At 40.3% G+C, this 21,169-nt stretch overlaps 1 protein-coding gene across 3 annotated transcripts in view; it reads left to right on the forward strand.

Annotated features, from left to right (window-relative positions):
• The window catches only part of AK4 (adenylate kinase 4), a 73,790-nt gene that overhangs the window by 45,848 nt on the left and 6,773 nt on the right, over nucleotides 1-21,169 (forward strand). For all 3 annotated transcript variants that reach the window (XM_019731731.2, XM_019731718.2, XM_019731739.2), the window contains one exon: nucleotides 19,574-19,746. In XM_019731731.2, the coding sequence (XP_019587290.1) occupies nucleotides 19,574-19,746 (173 nt within the window). The remainder of the gene's footprint in view (nucleotides 1-19,573; nucleotides 19,747-21,169) is intronic.

Consider the following 21,169-nt stretch of genomic DNA (forward strand, 5'->3'; position numbering starts at 1 on the left):
GTGTCACAGAGCCTCTTCACAGCCTGTTTGATCTGGTGCTTGCTGGCCTTGACATCCACAATGAACAATGTGGTTGTCTTCTCTCTTCTTCATGGCCGACTCGGTAGTTAGGGGAAGTTGGTGATGGCATAGTGGTCAAGCTTGTTTCTCCTGGGGCTGCTTTTCTGAGGATACTGGGCTGCCTTTGGAGCTGCAGTGTCTTGGGCCATTGGAACGTGGGTGACGTGCGGATCTTTTTGTGGCTGTGGACGCCTTTCACTCAGCTTTCTTTGCCTTCAAGTCCTCTGCTTTGGTTTCCGCTTTGGGAGGGCAGGGCAGGGGCTTCCTTCTTTGCTTGCAGTAATCCTGGGTATTTCTAAAGTGAATGAAGTATAGGTATGACTTTGCACTGGGATAATGGCAGTAAAGAAAAAAGGAGAAAAAATCACCGGAGAGAGAGAGTAGAAGTAGAGTAAGCATGTCAGGGAGTTCCTGATGAAAACATATATTCAGTGCACCATGGTACAGGTGAAATGGCGTCTGTGTTCTGGGAGGAAGTGGAAAGATTTTGATGAATAAGGAATGCTATTCTCAGTGAAAACGACAGCATGAACAAAGATGGGTGTGTGTATAATTAGTCTTAGTGCCACATTCCTGAAGACCCATTTATGCCCCCAAACAGTGTAAATATGTCTGACAAATGTTTTTTGTTTTTTTCCTGCATCCAAAATTCTCATTTGAGGGACAATTTGGGCAGTAGCCCTTAAAAGAATGTTGTTTTGCTCATTTTCTTTGTGGGCACACATTTTTTGTCTTTCATAAGTTGACAGTTTTATTTGGGTATACATATGCAAAACAACCCCTGAAATTTGACACCTTATGTCATACACAAAAATCAACCCCAAATTGATGAGAGACCTAAACTATAAGGGCTACAATGAAAAACTTCTAGAGGAAAACACAGGAGAAAATATGATTTCAATTAATTTGGATATATACCCAGATGTGGGATTGCTAGATCACATGATAGTTTTATTTTAAATTTATTGAAGAACCTGCACACTGTTTTCCATTGTAGGTGTTCCATTTTACCTTCTGTAGGCACATTTTTAACTATTGTTATTTTAGTGCTTTGAAGGTAGAGTTTGATCAGGTATCTGTTTATTGTATATTTGAGTTTCTTGAAGCATTGACATCTGTTTGTTGGATTTGGTTGATTTCAAAATGGTTATTCTAGCCATAAAGCAATAATAGTCTTCTCCAAAAGTGTGCATCTTTACATTTGTGTTTTAAAACAGACTTGTCATTTTTAGTCATATTCTTAGAAGAAGGGATTATAAAACCCTAGATCTGTGTTTGATTATATTTCCTAACATGATTAAGTGTTTGGGTATTCTTAAATGAAAGGATTTGTAGACACATAATTAATTTCAGGTTAAATAATATACTGAGGAAGAACACATGACTTCAGGGGAAGGTAGGCAAAAAGAAGAAATAGTATCTGTATCTACTTTAAGTAAGACTAGATAACAGTTTTCTAAACAGAACAATATTGGTTGAGTTGCACAGGAAAGACAATTACTCAGTGGAGTTGGGTCATGAAGTCATTCTGATGACACTTGACTTGAAATTTTGGACATTTTTCATCTTATGATATACCTTATCTAAAGTGCATAGTTTGTTCAGATTTTAGATATAGCTGTTGATTGCATTAAAGCTATTGCAACCCCTTGTTAATGGTCACAAGTGATTGTGCAAATTTCGTTTGGTTCTAAGTATTCATAATTTTTCCTACAACTAAGTATTTATTGAGCACCAATTCTGTGCCAGTCACTGCCCAGACATCACATGGGAGCAACGAAAAGAGTGGGCAGGACCTAGCCCTCTTGGAATCTGAACCTAGTGTTGATTCAGCCTTTGTGCTACCCTAGCCAGTGAGGGTCATCTTTGCTTTAAATCCAAACTATCAGAAGTTGGTTTTCACCAGTTTTGTCAATATGAGCTCAAGAGTATCTAAGTGAAAAACGGTAGTCTTGAGTCTCTTCCTCATTTGGTTGGATTCTCTCCTGAGACCTTGTCCTCATGTCTTTTTCTGGGTGGCTTTCTTCTGATTGATCTGACTGCTGCCTTGGGATGAGGAACAATCTTAATATAGTAGGCCATCCTGAGTTTTCAGCAAAATGACTAGATTTTAATATGTATGCATTAAGGGCCATTGGAAAACATGTATACAGATATTTGAGCACACCCTAGAAAAATTTGGTTCAGAGATGAAAGAAGGAATAAAGTGTACATTTTTTGTGTGTCCTGATGTGCTTGGCATTGATTCATGTGAGGAGGGAATAGCCCACTTTCTGACCTCATAGGCCAGGAGGAGCAAACGCTGCATAAACAATTGCAATATAGAATCTTGGGAGTACCAAGTGAAGGAGGTGAAAGGTCGAGAGGTAGCCCAGAGAAGAAAATGCCTGACCCTCTTTTGGGGATGAGGGAGGCAGCTATTAGGAAGGCTTCCTGGAGTAGATTACACCAAGAGCTGAATTTTGAAAGTGGGAATAAAGCACATTCTAGACAGAGAGGTAAGAACATCATGTGCAAATGGTACAGAGGCATGAAACAACATGGAGTGTTCTGGAAACCACAAGTCACTGGATAATCCTAGAGCTGAAAATAGGAGCAGATGAGGCTGGAAAAGTGGGTCAGGGCAAAAGTTTAACACTGCATGAAATTCAAAAACAGTGAATTGAGTAAGCATCAAAGTTAATACTAAAAATGGCTAGAAGGAAGTTAAAATAAACTTTCAAACTTCTAGTTTGAAAGCGTGAATGACTACTTTTTTAACTTTCTTACCAACTAACATTTAAAAAAACAACTAGATATAAAAACTTTTAAATTTAGGTACACTAGACATTAAATTATGGTTTCTCTGTATTTGTGGCATGTCTCGTCGTACACTTTCAGATGCACTTAGCGCATTTGTTATTGCTATTAATAGTTAATTGGGAGTCTATAAAGTAAGGCAAAGGATGAAACTGTCTTCAAATCTTAATTTTAGATGTTAGGAGAGCCTACTTCCCCAATTTATGAAACAGGTATCTTGGGAATTGGGTAAATGAAGGAAATTGAAGAGTTTCATCCAAAGCATCAGAGGTATACTTTGCTAGTTTAAAATTAAACAATGATTATGCACTAAGTATGCAGAAAGCACCATACTAAGAAAACGGTAATGTGGTAGGGAAAGCATGGACTTATGAGTCAGACATGAATAATTTATTAGCTGTATAGTCTTGGGAAGCAAAGTTCTTGTATTCTTTTTTTCTCATCCATAAAATAGGAGTATGTATGGCATTGGTTTGCACGGATTGACTAACAAATGAAACGTAAAACTCTTAGTGGAGTTCTGAAACATACTAGGTGGTCAAATGGTAGATATGTGTTGTTACTATCAGTGTTAAGCTCTTGTGTATATAGAAGTGTGTGTGTGTGTGTGTGTGTGTGTGTGTGTGTACGTACTGATATAGATGTTAGAACTTAATGTTTTAATAATAAACTGCTGAGAACTTAAAAATGTCATTCTAATAAATAAGGATCACCATATTCATCCCTCATGAAGTATACTTGGGAAATGCATAACTAAAACCACTCATCTTCCATTAAACCTTGCCTAATAATATAAAACAAAACAATATATATATAATTCTGTTCATTGCCCTATCACTAATAAGAAAACCCAGACTTTGGAAAGATGAACAAATTAATTAGGGTTAAAAGTAGAATGTGATGTTGAAAAAAATGCAGAGAATTTAATTTTGATCTTTTTACACTTTTTTTATAAAAGTGATACAGGATCATTATAAAACATTCAAACCATATGGACAAATTAAAAGGAAAGCAGCAAATCACCTAAAATCCAACTAACCAAAAATAACCAGGGTTAACAATTGAAAAGCATCATTCTAGACACCTCTCCATGCACATGTACAGATAGAAATGTGTAAGAATGGCATCATACTTTACACACTTTTTAAAAGTATTTAATTTTCCTCAAATTTAACAATAACAAAAGCTAAAGTGACCCTGAAGGACTTATAACTGAATTTCAAATAAACCTTTCGTCATCACCAGGGATATGAATTCCTATGGGAGCTCTTTAAGATATGAAAGCTGGTAGGAGATATATGTTTTTGTTGTTGTTGTTTTTTGTTTTTCTAAAAACCTTCACATTTCAAATGTAGACAGCAGATATTGTCTCTCGACAGTGAACAGTAACCTCTTAATTATATGTTTACTCAATATACTTCCTCCTACCTCTTCTCCCCTTCCTCCCAATTTTCATTGGCTTTTGTTAAGATTTATTGTAAATTTTCTTCTGTATCTTTACCCGTTTTTTGGTTTCACATTTTAAAAATTTAGATGAATTCTGTGCTCTGGTTTTTTTTAACCCACTACGACTTATCTGTTCATTTTATTTTGATTAATATCTTGGTGAATATACTATATAAATCATTGGATTGTAAACTTTAAATGTGTGAGTTATATGATATATGAATTATATCTGAATAAAGCACTGCTTTTTTTGGTGGGGGGAGGTGTTAGATTAACCTGGTTGTGAGCTTTATTTGATAATGAAACTAAAGTATTCATACATGTTCATTCTTCATAGTTTGTTGTTTATATGGAATGCCCATCAGCTCATAACTTTTTCCAAATTTTTATGAGAGAAAACATTGTTATGTAGGCCGGTGAAAGCAGCCAAATGATCTGCAACCATTTTTTTTTCTCATTGATTAATAATTCTGGCATTTTGTAAAGAAGGTGCATTTTTTAAAAAAGATTTTCAAACATTCCAGCATGTATTCTAACCCATTGCAAAACAATAATCATAATGTCTTAATAGCCTGCTTTTAATAAGATATTCTTTTTTTGACAAGTTTTATTATTTATTTTTCAATTACAGGTGACATACGATATTATGTTAGTTTCAGGTGTCTAACATAGCGATGAGATGCACTGTTTTTTTAACACCACTTTTCCATTCATCACTTGGTTGACTGGATTTTGTTAGTTTTTCCTTCCTTCTTTCCTTGCTCCCTTCTTTCCCTCCTTGCAGAAGGGCTCCTGGGGTGCTGTGGGACATGAGTTTCCAAGTGTGAGAATGTCTCCTTCTTGTTGAATAATTCAGCTGACCGGGAGTGGTCCTGTGTCCTTCAGAATTTTGCGGTCCTTATCTTCTTCTGGCCTAGATTATTGCTCTGTACAAGCCTAAGGCCAGTCTGACTTTCCGCCCCTTTTGAATATGATTTTTTTTTTAAATTGCATTGCTACTATTTAATATAAGAAAACTTAAACATTTTAAAAAGGTACAACTTACTTTCAAGTCTTTAGGTCCTGGAAAAATTCCTCCACATCAACAAACTGCTGGCCACCAAAGCAAACTTGGAGTTAGTAATTTGGCAAATAAGTCGCTGATAGGGAAACATCTCCTTGCCGTTGTCCAAGTAATAATTAACCTTTGTAAATAGAGAATGGATAGTAACTTTGAAAAGATCTGAGCTTAATGCCTAACTAACTTGAGAGCTATACTAATAATTTCTTTCTTTTTTTATTAGTTTCAGGTGTACAAAACAATGCCCTAGTTTGACATTTCAAACTAGTGAAAGTGATATCCCCCCTCCCCCTCACAAAGTGATAACCTCCCTTCCCCAATCTTTTTTGCCCCTCTGACATCGTACATATCTATTACAATTCCATTGACTCTATTCCCTATGTTATACTCCGTATCCCATGACTATTTATTTTTCTATATAGAGTTCCTGAAGAATTGTTTCTTCATATTTGACGTAAATAGAACATCTCAAGGTTGGGTTTTTTCCGCCCTATCTTTATGTAGGGTATTCTTTTGATCTGCAATTCATTTTTTTCCCTTTAGGGAAAATCACCTGTATTACATCTTTTTCGTCCATTTGTCAGTTTTTCTATTTCAAGAATTCCGGTTATATTGGATACTCGATTGAACGTTTTCTGTCTTTGTCCTATTTTGTTTAAAAATTTTTCTGTGTTTCCTTTTGGCCTCAAACATGTTCAGACCTTTTAATTGAAGGCAGGGTAGCGCACAGCTTTGCTTATGTTCTATAACTACTTTGTAATTTCTCTGCCTGTATGTACCATGTACACTCCTGCTGAAAAGCCTTTGCACGTACTATGCTCTGTGTAATGCTCTGCCTCCAGATGTCCACGTGGATTGCTGCATTCAGATCTCTACTCAAATGTACCTCCTGAGAGAATCCTTCCTGTACCATCCTGTGTACTCACGTTGCTCTTTTGTCTTACCTTATAATCACATGACATTACACGTTTATCTGCATATTTGATGTTTCTCATCTTCCTTATATGCTCATCCCCCCCTCCCCCCAGTGTAGCCCTCAGAAAGCAGATTATGTCTGTTTTGTTCATGGCTTTATTGCCACTACCTACAACTGTGTTGGACACGTAGAAAAGGCTGATAAATATATGTCCTGCAGACTGTCGCTGGACCGATGTAGGGGGGATACTCAGCCTCTGTATTTTACCTTGGGGTGAGACTATGGACCTATGATGAAATTATTTATAAATTCCTTTTGTCTTAATTGAGATACAATGGGAGCAGTCTTCTAATTTGTTTAGAGAAAAAAGCAGAATTCTTAAACAGAGGAGCTTTTAAGCAAGGAATTTGCAGATGACAGATCATTCCTTAATTCAGTATGCCTTCTCCTTTACTGGGAAAGGGCTCAATGATTTTAGTATAAAAACAAAGGTTATAAGCTAGTATTTATCTGTGTCCTTAAACAGGAAAAATCATCATGCTGATGCCGGGGGATCTTGGTGCCATTTGGGAATTTCCCAAAGAATGCCTGCCTAATAGGGTTTCACCTTTTATTTCACTAAGCCACTTTGAAGAGGCAGAGTTACGGTTTAAAACCAAATTTTCTGGAATATCTATCTTCTCTTTATCAGTGGATCAGGAAGGCGTGACTATAACATATCTAGGTTTTTAAATGATTTATTACTAATCTACAAGCTTCTCTAGAGCAGGACCCACTTGTAAGTCTCTAGGATTGTAAAACTCTAGGATATACAATTGCTGGGTTCCAAGTGTCCCAGGAAGGTTTCATGGAACAGGAAATGGGTCCTAGGGCTCTCAGCACAATGGGAAATGTGGAACTCACAAAGTGATACAATGTAGCTTCAGCTCCATTTGCTGACATCTGGAGCACAGCTGCTGCTGCATTCTTTTTTCACCATCTGTTCATGAAAACTAGATGAAGTGGAATGTGGAGGTCTTAGATACATGTACAAATAAATTTTATGTAAACAGATAAGGTAATTATAAGATGAGAAAAGGCCTTCATGAAACAGGTTTTGATGGTGATTAATTTTAACTTGCTATTAAGGTTTCTGGTTGGTGGCATGAATGGTTTGAATGCCTCTGGGTTAGGGAAGACTGTGGAAGAATAGGTGCCTGCTTTGGCTTTAGTTAATCAGTCAGTGATGAATTGTGATGAGCAATGGCTTGCCTTTGTAATTTGGTTCTTGCTTTCTCAACAAACTGAGAAGAGACGTGGTCTCTTCCATGTTGGCCCCAGTTCTTAGTGGAGGTGGAAAGAACACTTGATGTTGTGTTGCCTTTTCACAGGCTGCCCATCATAGGCAGATGTTGCCCTTCGGAACTGCTCTTTTATTTCCATCAAACGGAGGGCTTGCTTTTCTGCTTGGGAATGTGGCGGTGGACTCTGGCTCTGCGCCCTTCCTTTGGAGTGAATGCACTCCAAATTAGAAAAACAGAAGTGACCTAGTTCCCTATCCCCCTCTACTGCTGCAGCTTGTTGCTGGGGCACCTCTTGCTTCAGCTGCTTCACCTCCCTGAGGCTCTTGGCATGGCTGAGAAGAGCAGGTGCCAAGGCCCAGTGGCCAGAGCTGCTGGGAACACAATGCCAGTCAGGAATTTAGTGACATCTCTCTGCACCTGGTGAATCTGTATGTGTGTGTGTGGGGGGGTGGTGGTGGTGAGGGGGAGCAATCTAAAAAACAACCTCAGGCACCATAATTAGTGATACAGCATGACAGATTTGGGGAGAAGTTAAACTACATAAAATTTTAGTTTTCAATGTGTATTGGCTGTTTGATTCAACAGGACAGAGCAGGTTTTCTGGGCTGGGTTAGGGGCGAGGGATAAAGATAGCCTAGTATGGAAGCATGAGGTAGGTTTCCCATATACCTGGTGAGAAATCCTGTGACGAAACAGTCTCGTGTGTAGTTAAAGGGAGGAAAGCAAGGTTTCTCTGCTTAACATGAGATCTTCATTTTACTTTGCCTTCTGGGTTTTCTGGTTTCCTCAACAATTAATGGAATATAGTCACTTGGAATACGCTATCGAAGGAAGCTGGACTATGCTAGTCATTTAGAAAGCATGTCTTTGAGGCTTACTTTTAGTAAGAATGAAAGCATACCACAATTTTGTCACAGTTCTGAAAGGAAAAATTAGGAATGCTGCCACCTGTTGACAGGATTTGGTTGTGCGTCTGGCCCACTTGGTCAATAATCCCTGCCCAGCAGGAATCCCATGTCCACATGGAGCCTGTATCCTGGGCACTTCAGGAATAAACACAGCGCCAGCCCTCAAGGAGCTCCTCATTTTAATAGAGACTACAAGCAAGCGTATGTAAAGAAGACACACCCCCAGCTAGAGTGGCAAATTCTCCTTGGGCCCACCAGTGTAATCAAAGCCTGCCTAGTCTAAATCACGTACCTAAGAGAAGATAATCTCTTAGAATACATTTAAATACTTTATAAATGCATTGGAATACTTTCATGTTCCGAATGGCCATTCTGATTTAGACACAGATTTTCTGTTAGAAGATTTCCACAGATCATATTTTAACATTCCATGCATCTGCTAATTAGTTGTTTCCTTTCAAATCCCAATATCCTAGGAACTCAAAGGACCAAGGAATTCAGTCTCATACTAGGAGTAGTTCTCTAGAAGAGAACTTGGATAAGTGGGTGGCAAACAATAACTTCAGTGTATTAGAGAGCAAACTACTCATATCCCCGTCCCCGAGTGACTATGAACATCTCAGGTCCTGATAAAGAGACGTTCTTGCTTGATAGGTTTCCACGAGTCTTCATACTGTGCTCCTCTGACAGTATGTTCATTTTTAAAACTATGTATGGCTGGATAATGACACTCTGCTGAAAATGGTGTAAAATGCGTTGGTCAGATTGCACCTTATCTCACATTCTGCTCTTGGCAGCTGATTGATGTGAAAATTACACCTGAATTACTTTCGTGATTTGCTCAACCCAATTTGAGACACTGATGTAAATCAATTCAAGGGATGCTGGAGCTACCATGCCTGCCTTTTAGGACACCCTTTCATATTGTGTGCCCTGAAGCCTTTAAGATAGGATCTGGTGGCTAAAGAATAGCCACATTTTGAGCGTTTTGTAGACAAATAAATACTGCTACTCACTTTAGGGAGCCTTTGCCCATATGCCTAACACATATGACAGAGAGCCTGTCTCCAGGCCTGTGACACTGCACCCCAAACTTCAGTGGGATCCCTAGCCCATCCCCAGGGACTTTGTGGCCACTCCAGAGATTAGGACACCACATCTGCCCTGAAAATTATATTATTCCAAGTTAATCACTTTCAACTGTGTCTTTCATCTCTGTGATGCTTGGTTATTAATGGAAGTGAATCATCCCTCAATGTCCTTTTTTCTTTTTTATCCTCTTCTCTTTCTCTCTTACGGATTACCCCCTCCTTCTCCCTTATTCTTGACTTTTTCACTGTCCCCTCTGGAATCTTCTTTCCTTGTACTTTTCTCCAGCCTCCTTTCCACACACTCCAGCTCTTTGCAGAATGCTCTACCTTTTTCAGCCTTAAAGGAAACCTGTCCTCCCCTTAGGATGCTCCTTTCTTTCTCGTCTCTTCTGTTGTCAAGGAGACGCATTCTCCCACATGAAAACATCATATTGGGTGACGGTGGTGGCATGATTCTGTCTCCCCACTCTCTTTCTTACTTTTATAAAAGCTCAAACATATCTTTGTCCTTCATGTTTTTGTGATCAGACTTGCGATTTGTCCTTTTACCTCCAGTCCCGTGTTGCCTTCCTTTCTCTCTTTGCTCGTCTTGCCAACCCTCTCACCCTGCAGTTTACCCTGTGCCAGCCACCAATCTGGGATTTACATGTAGTAATATGCTTATTCCTCACAACAACTTTTTGGATTAGATATTATCGCCCTCATTTTACATGCACAGTGGTTGGGTCCCCAGGGTCACAGAGTGAGTCAGCAGCATAGCTGGACCTCAAATCCAGACAGTTTGCCTCTAGAATCTGTATTCCTACCTGCTAAGCTATTTTTCCCTAGTCATTTGTTTCAAGTCATGTGCAATGATATTCATTATAGTCTGATTGCAAACAACATAGATGTCCATCAGTAGGGGATTGGTTAAATTATGGTACATCCAGACCATAGAGTACTCTGCAGTTATTAGAGTGAGAAAGCAGTATATACTGTGTACAGAAAAAATCTCCAAGATATATTAAAAGAAAAAAGCAAGGTACAGAGCATCTGTGGGGAGAGAATCTGGCATGTCCATGCCTTCAGGTGGACTCCCTGAAGCCACTAGGATTGGGGTTTCTCAGGTCATTCTGTAAGCTGACTGCTGTAGTCACCAGGGGCAGGTAGTTCTCCCCATCTGAGAATTTGCTTCTCGCATTCTTCAGTTTTCTACTCAGGAGGAAGACAGCATGGTGTGCGATTCTGGAGTCGGATAACACTTGGTTCACATCTAGATTCCTAAGTTATTAAACGTGTGGTCTTGGGCAAGTCACTTAACTGTTCTGAGCCTCAGTTTTTACAACTTTAAAATGGGGATGATGCCGCCATTGCCGAATTAGTGTGACTTTTGAAATAATATCAATTCATTTCACAAGTATTTATTTGCTGCCTACTCTGTGCCCGACACTGTTCTAGGCACTAAGGATAGTAGTTGTAAACAACTTTAAAAGATCTGCCCTCATTCAGCTTACATTCTGGTGGGAATAGAAGCACTCAACAATAAAGTCCAGAGGGGTGCCGGGAGCAGGGTGGAGGCTCCATTTAACAGGATGTTAAGAGACATCCTCACTGATGAGACACAGTTTGAGCCATGACGCGTGGGAGCTGAGGGCATTTGTGGAAATCTGGAGCAAGAGTGTTCCAAGCAGAGGGAACACGAACTGCAAATGTCTGAGGTGGGAGTGGGCCTGCCTATTTCAAACAGCAAGGATGTCGGTGGGGCTGGTGCAGTGATGGAGAGGGAGCCGAGGTGAGAGAGCTCCCGGAGCAAGGCAGGCCTTCGGGGGCCACTGCCAAGGGTTGGCTTTTCTTCTGCGTGTAATACATCTGGCACGTTGGGGATGCTCAACAAATAGTACCTGTGACGATGAGGCTGCTACCATGATGCTCTGCTCTTTCGGCAGAAGAAAGGTGGAGTGGTCTTTTGGATTCTTTGAATTATTTTTTTATATCCCTGGAACAGCAGCAGAGAATAGAAAGAGCACTTAAACCACCAGAGACCTGATACCTGATATTAAATCCAAGTTCAGCCGTTGAACCTCACTGAATCCAAACTTACTCATCTGTTAAACTGAGGGTGGTGATTCCTGCCCTGCCCATGGGGATGAACTGAACACGAAGAGATAAGTAAAGTAGATAAATGCTGTGTAAATAGTAAACTCCAATATGTATGAAGCATAAAGACTTTGCTGAATTATCGTTGAACCGTGGACTTGGAGCCATCTAGTCCAGCTTATCCCAAGCGGAGTTGCCTCGTCTGTGTGGTGCTTCTAGGAGGGGGGGCGCTCACGAGGAGAAAAGACTGCACGGCTCTGCCTTTCTTGACTTGGATTCTGTGTTCCAGTGAAGGAAGCCCGCGTGTGTATTAGCTCCTTGGAAGCGTGTTCCATTGCTGCTTCAAGGTCTGTGCTGATTTGCAAGTCTGTCTAACTTGAATCCAGATTAAAGCTTGTCCTGATAAGGTATTGAACTGGAACAGGAAAGTGGGTTTAAGGAGCTTTTAGTCCTAAACAATGAGGTAGGTGACTGGAGAGGCAAGCAGATAACCCACAGAGTGGGAAGCTGTGCTGTGCCCAGGGTCTCAGCTGTGTTTAGCTCCCTTGCGAGTGGGTGGGGACCAGAATGTGGAGTCTGTGACAGAAGTGATGAGCTGTAATTGTGGCAGAGAGCACAGAGCCCCAGGAACTCCCAAGTTCTTAAAATCTCAGATAAGTAATAAAGTATGGGCGAGTAGATTGGTGGATTGGGGGCCTCGCCTTCCAGCTGCCTTTTGAGGTGAACTGGGAAACCAGCTGAGCTCTAGGAGCCTCTACCAAGAGCAACCACAGCTATTTATTGAGCACTCACTATGTGCTTAACACTTTGCATCTTAAACATTTTATAGAGATTGTCTCTTTCAATCCTCAACTGCCCTATGCAGTAGACATAACCATTTGTTATGAGGTGAGCTGTTTCCCCCAAAGTCATGTGTTGGCATTTTAACCCCTAGGACCTCAGAATGTGACTCTATTGGGATTTATGGTCTTTAAAGAGGTAATTAAATGTAAATAAAGTCATCAGAGTGTGAACATAGTTAATAGGACTGGTACCCTTATGAGAAGAGGAAATTTGGATACAAACAGGAAAGACCCTATGAAGACAAAGGGAGAAGATGGCCGTCTGCAAGGCGAAGAGAAAACGCCTCAGAAAAAACTAACCCTGCTAACGTCTTGATCTCAGATTTCCAGCCTCTAGGACTGTGAGAAAGTAAATTTCTGTTCTTTAAGCCACCTGTTCTGTGGTACTTTGCTATGGGAGCCCTAGCAAATTAATATACCCTTGTTTTACATCTGAGAAAACTGAGGATAGAGAGATGACACAACTTACAGAAGTTCTCACAGTGATGGCTGGATTGACCTGGGAATGAAATCTATCTGTGTCTGATTCCAAAGCTGATTCCACAATGAACAGGTTATACTGAGTCCTGGGTTTGTTTGGCGTAAGGCGGCTTCTCCTCACTTTTGAAATCACACCTGGCACCTAGATCTTTGACTTCAGGTCCACTGTTCTCAGTAATATTTCGTACTTTCTCCCCTGCCACACTTTTCTTTAGAGGTGAAATCCTGGACAGGAATGGTGTAAACAGGTGACTTGAGTTAGGGGTTCAGTGAATATGGAAGATTGGCCTCTGGGACGTCCCTTCTCAGTTCTCCCATGAACAGAGATGATGGAGAGGCGTTCTTCGAAGTGGTTTGTACCTGCTTGGAAGTATGTGGAACTTATCCCCAAAATGGGCAGATAACAGGTACTTAATATAACACTTCCACCGTTGCTGAGAAATTTGGTGGCTCCTAATCAGGGGGAAATAATAAAATCACCTGGGTAATTAAAAAAAAATACCCAAGTCCTGATCCTAGACGTTCCATTTTAGGAAGCCTGTGTGTGGGGGGGGGGGCGGAAATCTGGGCACCCATAACCGTTTTCCCTCCTTTTAAATCTTCCCTGGTAATTTTGATGTACCCCATCAGATGGGGAACCCATGAAATTGTGGAATGACTCATTTCTGTTGGTGCTTCTAAAACTATTGAAATGGTTGCATTCCAATAATATTAACATCATAAAACTCTTCCATTTTAACTTCCCTTATTTACTCATAGACTTCTGTATTTTCCATGGTTCTTTCAACTTGAGCATATTTTGAGGTTGGGAGGACATGATAAGAGCCATTGTCCTAACAGAAGACCTCTAAGCCACCAGAATTAATTATTCTGTGTGGTCGTTAGTAGGTCTAAATGTAAGCCCACAATAGGTAGGCACAACCCACTATCTTTTTGAAATCTGTTCCTTCTGAGGTCAGCTTATTTTGTACACAGTTGCATTTTCCACCCATTCCTCCAGATGGCCCCAGAATTCAGGATCAGCTGGGAAGCTGACCAGACTGGCTTGTAGCCTCATCAGTTAGGGAAACATTAGCCAATAGGATTTGAGGTTTTATAATACTTGTTGGAAGAACTGTTATGTTCTCTTTTACAGTCCCTGTTCTTTCCTACTGCTGTTCTCAGCTCTCAACCTCTAGCCAAAGGATACAGAACAATGTGTTCTCGTCAGGGTAGTGGCTAGTGATGCTAGAATACAAGGCCAGAGATGTAGCTAAGAACTCAGGTCTTTTAACAACAGGGATCTCTAAAAGTCTTTGTGTACACTTGTCAGTAAAAATGTTTAGTTCACGTCTTCAATATATAGATATTTATGTACAAATTACGTGTTGTACAATTTTATTAGTATATACCTTATAAAATGTGCCCTCAAATAGAAACTTAAAAAGAATGAGCAAAAAAATACAGTAGCAGTTCTATGATCTTCTTTCTGTGCTCCAGTGAGGGTCACTTTGGAAGCTGCTGCTTTAGAAAATGACGTTTTTTGGACAGGGACTTGGGGAAAGAGCATAGAGATTGATCTTGGGGTTGTTTTGGCTGCAGGCATCTTTCTAATTCCCGTTGTTGTCTTGTAGCTTTAGTGAAGAGTGTGTTTATACAGGGAAAGGCAGGACCTGGCAATCAGTGAGAGAGATTGCCTTTATGTGGAAGGTTCAGTGCCCTCTCATTGCTGGAATTTCAGGGTAGAATGTGCCAGGCATAGTACCAGAGGATAAAAACAGGAGTAAGACAAGTCTTAAATCTCCATTTCAAGAAGCTCATTAGGGCCAGGGTCTAGTGGACAGTGTAGGGGAAGTTAGACTAAAGTTGACTAATAGACTTAGCATAGTGCCCAGGCCTTCACTGTGTTCTCCAGCCTGCGCAGTCTGAGCGATAGTGATCTGTTGGGGGAAGGGAGGCAGAGAAAAGGTTCTACCCTGTTTCCCCGAAAATCAGACTGAGCTGGATAATCAGCTCTACTGCGTCTTTTGGAGCAAAAATTAATATAAGACCTGGTCTTATTTTACTGTAATATAAGATTGGAAATATAATATAATGTAATATAATATACTGGGTCATATATTAATTTTTGCTCCAAAAGACGCATTAGAGCTGATTGGCTGGCTAGGTCTTATTTTCGGGGAAACACAGCAGTTGAGGGTGTGTGTAATACTAAAAAGGTATTTGATGGGAAAGATAAAGGAGGCATGGTTTTATCTGAACTCTTCTGAGACTCCTTCCCCACCCTTCACTCTATGTAGCCATAGATTGAATTGAGCCTTGAGGGACCAAATCTTGCTCCTTGGTGACTCAGATAGCATCACATTGTTATCTGTCTGGTAGCTGTCATATCTTTGGGGCTCAAGAATACACCCAGGTGCTATAAAGCCCAAATTCTAAAATTCAGTTTGTTTTTGAACTTAATAATCAAGAGAGAAGTTGCTTAATAAATTGATATTAAAGCAATCAGACCATTCCATAATAGAAGGAAGGTTACATATTGAGTTTACAGAGCTCAAAAGAGTCATATAATTTTTTTTTTCATTTGGGGGAATACTGGGGGACAGTGTGTTTCTCCAGAGACTTACCCTTCAGTCTAGTTGTGGAGGGCGCAGCTCAGCTCCAAGTCCAGTCGCCGTTTTCAGTCTTTAGTTGCCCACCATCCCATGTGGGAATTGAACCAGCAACCTTGTTGTTGAGAATCGGGGCTCTAACCAACTGAGCCATCCGGCTGCCCCTCTGGCAGCTCAGTGGCAGCTCGTTGTCTTCAATCTAGTTGTGGAGGGCGCAGCTCACTGGCCCATGTCGGAACTGGCAACCCTGTTGTTCAGAGCTCGTGCTCTAACCAACTGAGCCATCCGGCCGTCCCGAGACATATGATTTTATGGAATTAAATTGGGATTTTAAAATAAGGCAGACGGATCAAATAAGTATGGTCATGGAATGGAAAACTAGAAGACAACTACCCTAGTGTTCCACTTAAATGTTTGCCCCCTGTGCCAGGCATTGCTCCCCCCCAAGGCTAAGGCTAAGGTTTCCATGGTATACTTGATCTCAGGCAAATACAATTTGACCTTTCACTTCCCCAAATGTCAAGTAGGCATAACCTGATCTAACAGAAATTATGTTGAGATTTGAAAAAAAAAAAATCGAGTAGTTAGCGATACTTTATTTAAAGGCAACACTTGTTTTCATTCTGAAAATCCTGTATGCTCAATTAGAAAAGAATTAGAAATGGTAGAAGAGCAGAAAACAATCCTGTCTTCTCACTGCAAAAGAAAATCACCACGAACATACTTTCCAGCATAATTTCCCAACATGTGGGTGCCTTTTTGTGAAGAGGACGCTTAGTCAGAGCCATTGTGGGAGGACGGATGGCTGGGCGGCTGTTGGCACATGAGCCTGGGCAGGATCAGAAATACCAATTTCTCTGTTGAAACCAGCCTGAATGCAAGATGGATCACAAGAGGACACCTAGGAGAATATGAAAGCAGTTTCTTCTGATGCTATCTTGTAATGTTGGAACAATCCTTTTGCCTAGTGGGCACATGTGCATACCTTGGGTTAGGCACATGATAGCTAGCGAACTGAGATATAACCTGCAAGATAAGCCTTTCTCCACATCTGTTTGAACTTGTTCTATCTTGTCTTAAGGATAGAGCTGAAACGTGCCCCAGGTTTGCTTCTCTCTTTTCTCAGGTCCCTTTGGGAAGAGATGCAACTTAATTTGTATCCCTTCTGTAATACACAACATCAAAAGTTACACACCAGGGCCATTGGTTAGTTTACCTGAATGGAAAAATTAGAAAGTAAGCTCCAAGGAAAGCCTAGAACAAACCATCTGTACTGAAAGTCAGTGTTAATTTTTTCTAATCCATTGCAGAGCAATCCTTTTGTCAGATTCAATAAAAACAAATTATTAGAAAAATTAAAAGGAAAAACCCAAATTCAAGCCCAAATTTTGGATTCAACAGACTTAAAAGTACTCTGTGGCATTGCAATACAATTCCTAAGTGCTTTTTCTGGTTTCTATGCTTAACTGTGACCCAGATTTGCACTGTATCTTAGACCACATGTTGAATTTTCTAAGGTGTAGGGAACGGATAATTTCTGATGGACTTGCAACCTTGGATGCAAGGTTGCATCCAAAAGTCTCTTTTCTCAGGGAGTGAGGTAGGGATAGAAAATAAATAAATACTAATAAATTGTTTATAGTGATAAATGGAAAATAAAGAGTAATAAGATAGAAAATGGGAGGAGAATGGGCTATTTTAAACATACTAGTTCAAGTAGTCTCACTGAGAAGTTTCATATATGTACATATCCCAAATTATGAATAGTCAGATATTCAGAGATCTGCAGGAAGAACATTCTGGGCAGAGGACAGCAAGTGCAAAGGCCCTGGGGTAGAGGTATCTTTGACACATTCAAAGACAGAAGTGTTAGTGAGACCTACAGAGAGCCGAATTGAAAGTAAGTTGATGTGGCCCAAGTTATCTTTGGGCTTCATGTCGGTTGATACTGGATAAAAGACTAAATTAGGGAAGTGTAGATAAGGAAAAAGGTGAAACTGTGGGAACAGTTGAGTTGGGTTGCAACTGGGAAAAACATAGGACCCAAGAAAATCAGGAATCTCATCCATGTCTTAGCCCAGAGTCCTGCTGTGTGGAGAGGAGGGCAAAGGAGGCCTGTTTCTTTAGGGGAAAAATGCTAGATGAGGAGCCTGGGAGGGATGTGTTTGGAGAGAGGGGCCTGGCCTCATGGATCGGCAACAAGGAAGGCTTTTAAAGGTGTATTGGAGGGAGTTTTTAGTAGCAGTTGGTACCTGAAGCAGGGCCTAGAGACAACCTGTGGGTGAATTTGTCACATTTAACTCAACAAGCACTCTGAAATCAACTTGCCATTCACACCACTTTGGGATTTCAACAGAGTGCAGCGCAGTCGTGGACATTTATGTTTGAACAACTGAGCTTCCTGCAGTACGAAAAGGAATCCTTCAAATGTTAAGTGTGTTAGGGCCCTGAATTTACATTGCCATCTTGATACTTCCCATGATGGAGGGGTGGAGATAGGCTGTTGTCCTTATCTAAAGTGATTTAAAATTTCTCTTCTGAATGTTGCACTTTCTATTATACTTTCTACCCAGGTCTCCATCCACCTGGCTCTTTTACCTAAATTTAAAGGACTTTTTTTTTTTTTTTTTTAAAGTGATATTAGAAACAGTAAGGTTTTCAACAGCAGGCAACCTGAAGTGATCTATTGAGGAAAAAGATGCTTCAGCCACACATGGACATACATTTAAAACAGGTCAATCCGTGGGAGAAAATATTTTAATTTGGAGTCACCCTAACTCCTGAAGTTACTGAGATTTTGTGCTTAAAGAAAAAAAGGAAGTGATGCCTATGAACACAAATTTCAATTTTCATACTTATTTTCCCACATGTAGAAAACCAGGCTGAATTTGTAAGTTTTTCAGTATTCAAATAGTTTTAAAAGCACCATTTCTTTTTGAGAGTGGACTTTTGCTCACCTTAAGGTGCAGGCTCAGCTGAAACCTGAGTGAAGGATACTACTTTATTTTTGACTCTTAAAAAGAATACACACACACACACACACACACACACACACACACACACACGAGGTTGGACAATTAAGTTTGCAAACTCATCCTAGAAAAAAGTGCTGCATACCTCATTGCTGAATATCACTATGGTCACCTTCAAAGTACTCCCCCTGGGAAGCTATGCACTGACTCCAGTGCCTAGTCCACCCTTCAAAGCAATTTGGGAACTCTTTTTCTGGAATGGCCATCAGCGCTGTCGGCATATTACACTTGATGTCCTGAAAGTCATCAAAATGTCTTCCTTTCAATATTTCCTTTATCTTCGGGTAAAGAAAGAAGTCACTGGGGGCCAGATCAGGTGAGTAGGGAGGGTGTTCCAATACAGTTATTTGTTTACTGGCTAAAAACTCCCTCATAGACAGTGCCATGTGAGCTGGTGCATTGTCGTGATGCAAGAGCCATGAGTTGTTGGCGAAAAGTTCAGGTCATCTAACTTTTTCACGTAGCGTTTTCAGCACTTCCAAATAGTAAACTTGGTTAACTGTTTGTCCAGTTCTTACAAATTCATAATGAATAATCCCTCTGATATCAAAAAAGGTTAGCAACATCCTTGCAACAAGTTTGCGAACTTAACTGTCAGACCTACGTGTGTGTGTGTGTGTGTGTGTGTGTTGCATGTACGTGTAGTAACCTAAGAATAATATAAAGTTTTAGAGCAGAAAGGACACAAATTCTGACCCTTTGCTTCTTGAACAGAAGAGGACATGGAGGTGCTGTCCCTTGCCCAAGGTCGCACAGGTAGTTAAGAGCAGAGCCGAGGCTGGAGCTGGGACTAGTCCAGCAATCTTTAGTTCGTGCACTCTCCTTTTATTATGTAACTGTTTACTCTTTGAATATTACAAATGCTGGAACCACATGATAAAGTAGCATATTTTCTTCTAATATTCAATTTTGGAGGTAGATAATATTTCAACAACTAATGGCAACTGAGAAATGCGTTGCATTTGATATGTTTTATTTTTGGCATTTAGGTTTTCCGAGGACATTAGTGCAGGCGGAAGCCCTGGACAGAATCTGTGACCTGGATCTAGTGATCACTCTGAACATTCCATTTGAAACGCTCAAAGATCGGCTCAGCCGACGTTGGATCCACCCGCCTAGTGGGAGGGTCTATAACCTGGACTTCAATCCGCCTCATGTACAAGTAAGAATGTACAACATACTCTCACAGACTGACCAGAAAGAGGCAAAATATTTCCATGGACAAGTGGGTAACAGATATGAAGACTGTTCAAAAAAAAAAGCAAATGTACTTAGCCAGCAAATATTTAAAATTTTCATTCACTAGTAGTCAGGGAATGCAAATTAAAGTTTATAACATTGATTGCTGGTTGGGATCTGGGAAAAATGGTACTCTCATCTTTATTACGTATATGCAATATTAAGTCTTTTTAAAAAGCAACCTGGCAGCCACCATTAAGGATGCCTTCCCAGCTCCTGGGTGCCATAGGTTCAGTTAAGTTTCAATGTTTTTTTCATTTTGGCTGAGCACTAAATGCCTTTTCAAGTCTTCCTTTTAAAATGTAAGTGGTTCTTGAGTCCCTTTAATTAGATCTTTCCTCTTTTCCATCCCAAGAAGCTAGTACAGGAAAAAAGAAAAAAAAAAATGAATGGGGATAAAAAGAGTTCTGCATATGCACTGATGTCCAGCACAAATGCTTCACATTGTGGTGTGCCTAGACCTGCTTTTGCAAAGATTCTCATAAAGTTTGAGAAGCTTTAACACCGACTTGGTTTCCAAAGATGGGGGTTTCCTAAAAACACCTGCAGTTATAATGCTACTTATGCTATTTCCAAAGGCAGCAGTGAAAGTGCTTGTCTGGGCCAACTCCACCAGCCGCAGTGGCCCAGCTCCCTGGAAAGACGATGCTCTTGCCCTAGCATCCTTCTGCTCTTTCTGGAAGCAGCTGTATTTGATGGTCCTCTCAAGTCCTGAAGATGGCTTCTGAGCTTTGCAGCCATAAGTAAAATAAAAGAGGGGAGTGGGTGATGAACAGCCTCTCTCATCCCCATCTCTCCTATTATGTCAGGGTAACAGCCATGGGATGCACATGTGATAATTGTGTGGCTCACCAATAAATCGTACGTGTAAGTTATGTACCCAAAGCCCTGAGCTGTAATGGAATTTTAGTGCATTTCAAATTTATAGCCAGTTTCTGATTTTTCAATTGAGTTGACTGGGACTTTGGTTCTGCTCTAGCCTGCCTTTTGACAGATTTATTTCTCTTGACTATCTCCTGTGGTCGGTAATAACCATGGACATGGAAGGCAAAATTCTGATCCATCCAATTTGCTATTTAGAAGTATGGTTCCTGAGGAGACTAAAATACATTGAAAATCTGTTTTGTCTTTTTTTTCAATTGCAGTTTTTCAGTTCTCAGATTGTTTGTTCCTGATTATTGTGTATCTATGATTCATGCCTCTTTTAATTCACCCTTACATAACTTACTATTCGATTTAGTAAAATAACCTGAGTAGATTAATCTCAGAAAAGCTACATGATAGAATTTGAGCAGAGACAGGACTGAAACACCTTCTCCTAGATTAGTGTTTTCCTGAGTATGCCA

Source organism: Rhinolophus sinicus, linkage group LG06 (assembly GCF_036562045.2).
Source record: "Rhinolophus sinicus isolate RSC01 linkage group LG06, ASM3656204v1, whole genome shotgun sequence".
Lineage (NCBI taxonomy): Eukaryota > Metazoa > Chordata > Mammalia > Chiroptera > Rhinolophidae > Rhinolophus > Rhinolophus sinicus.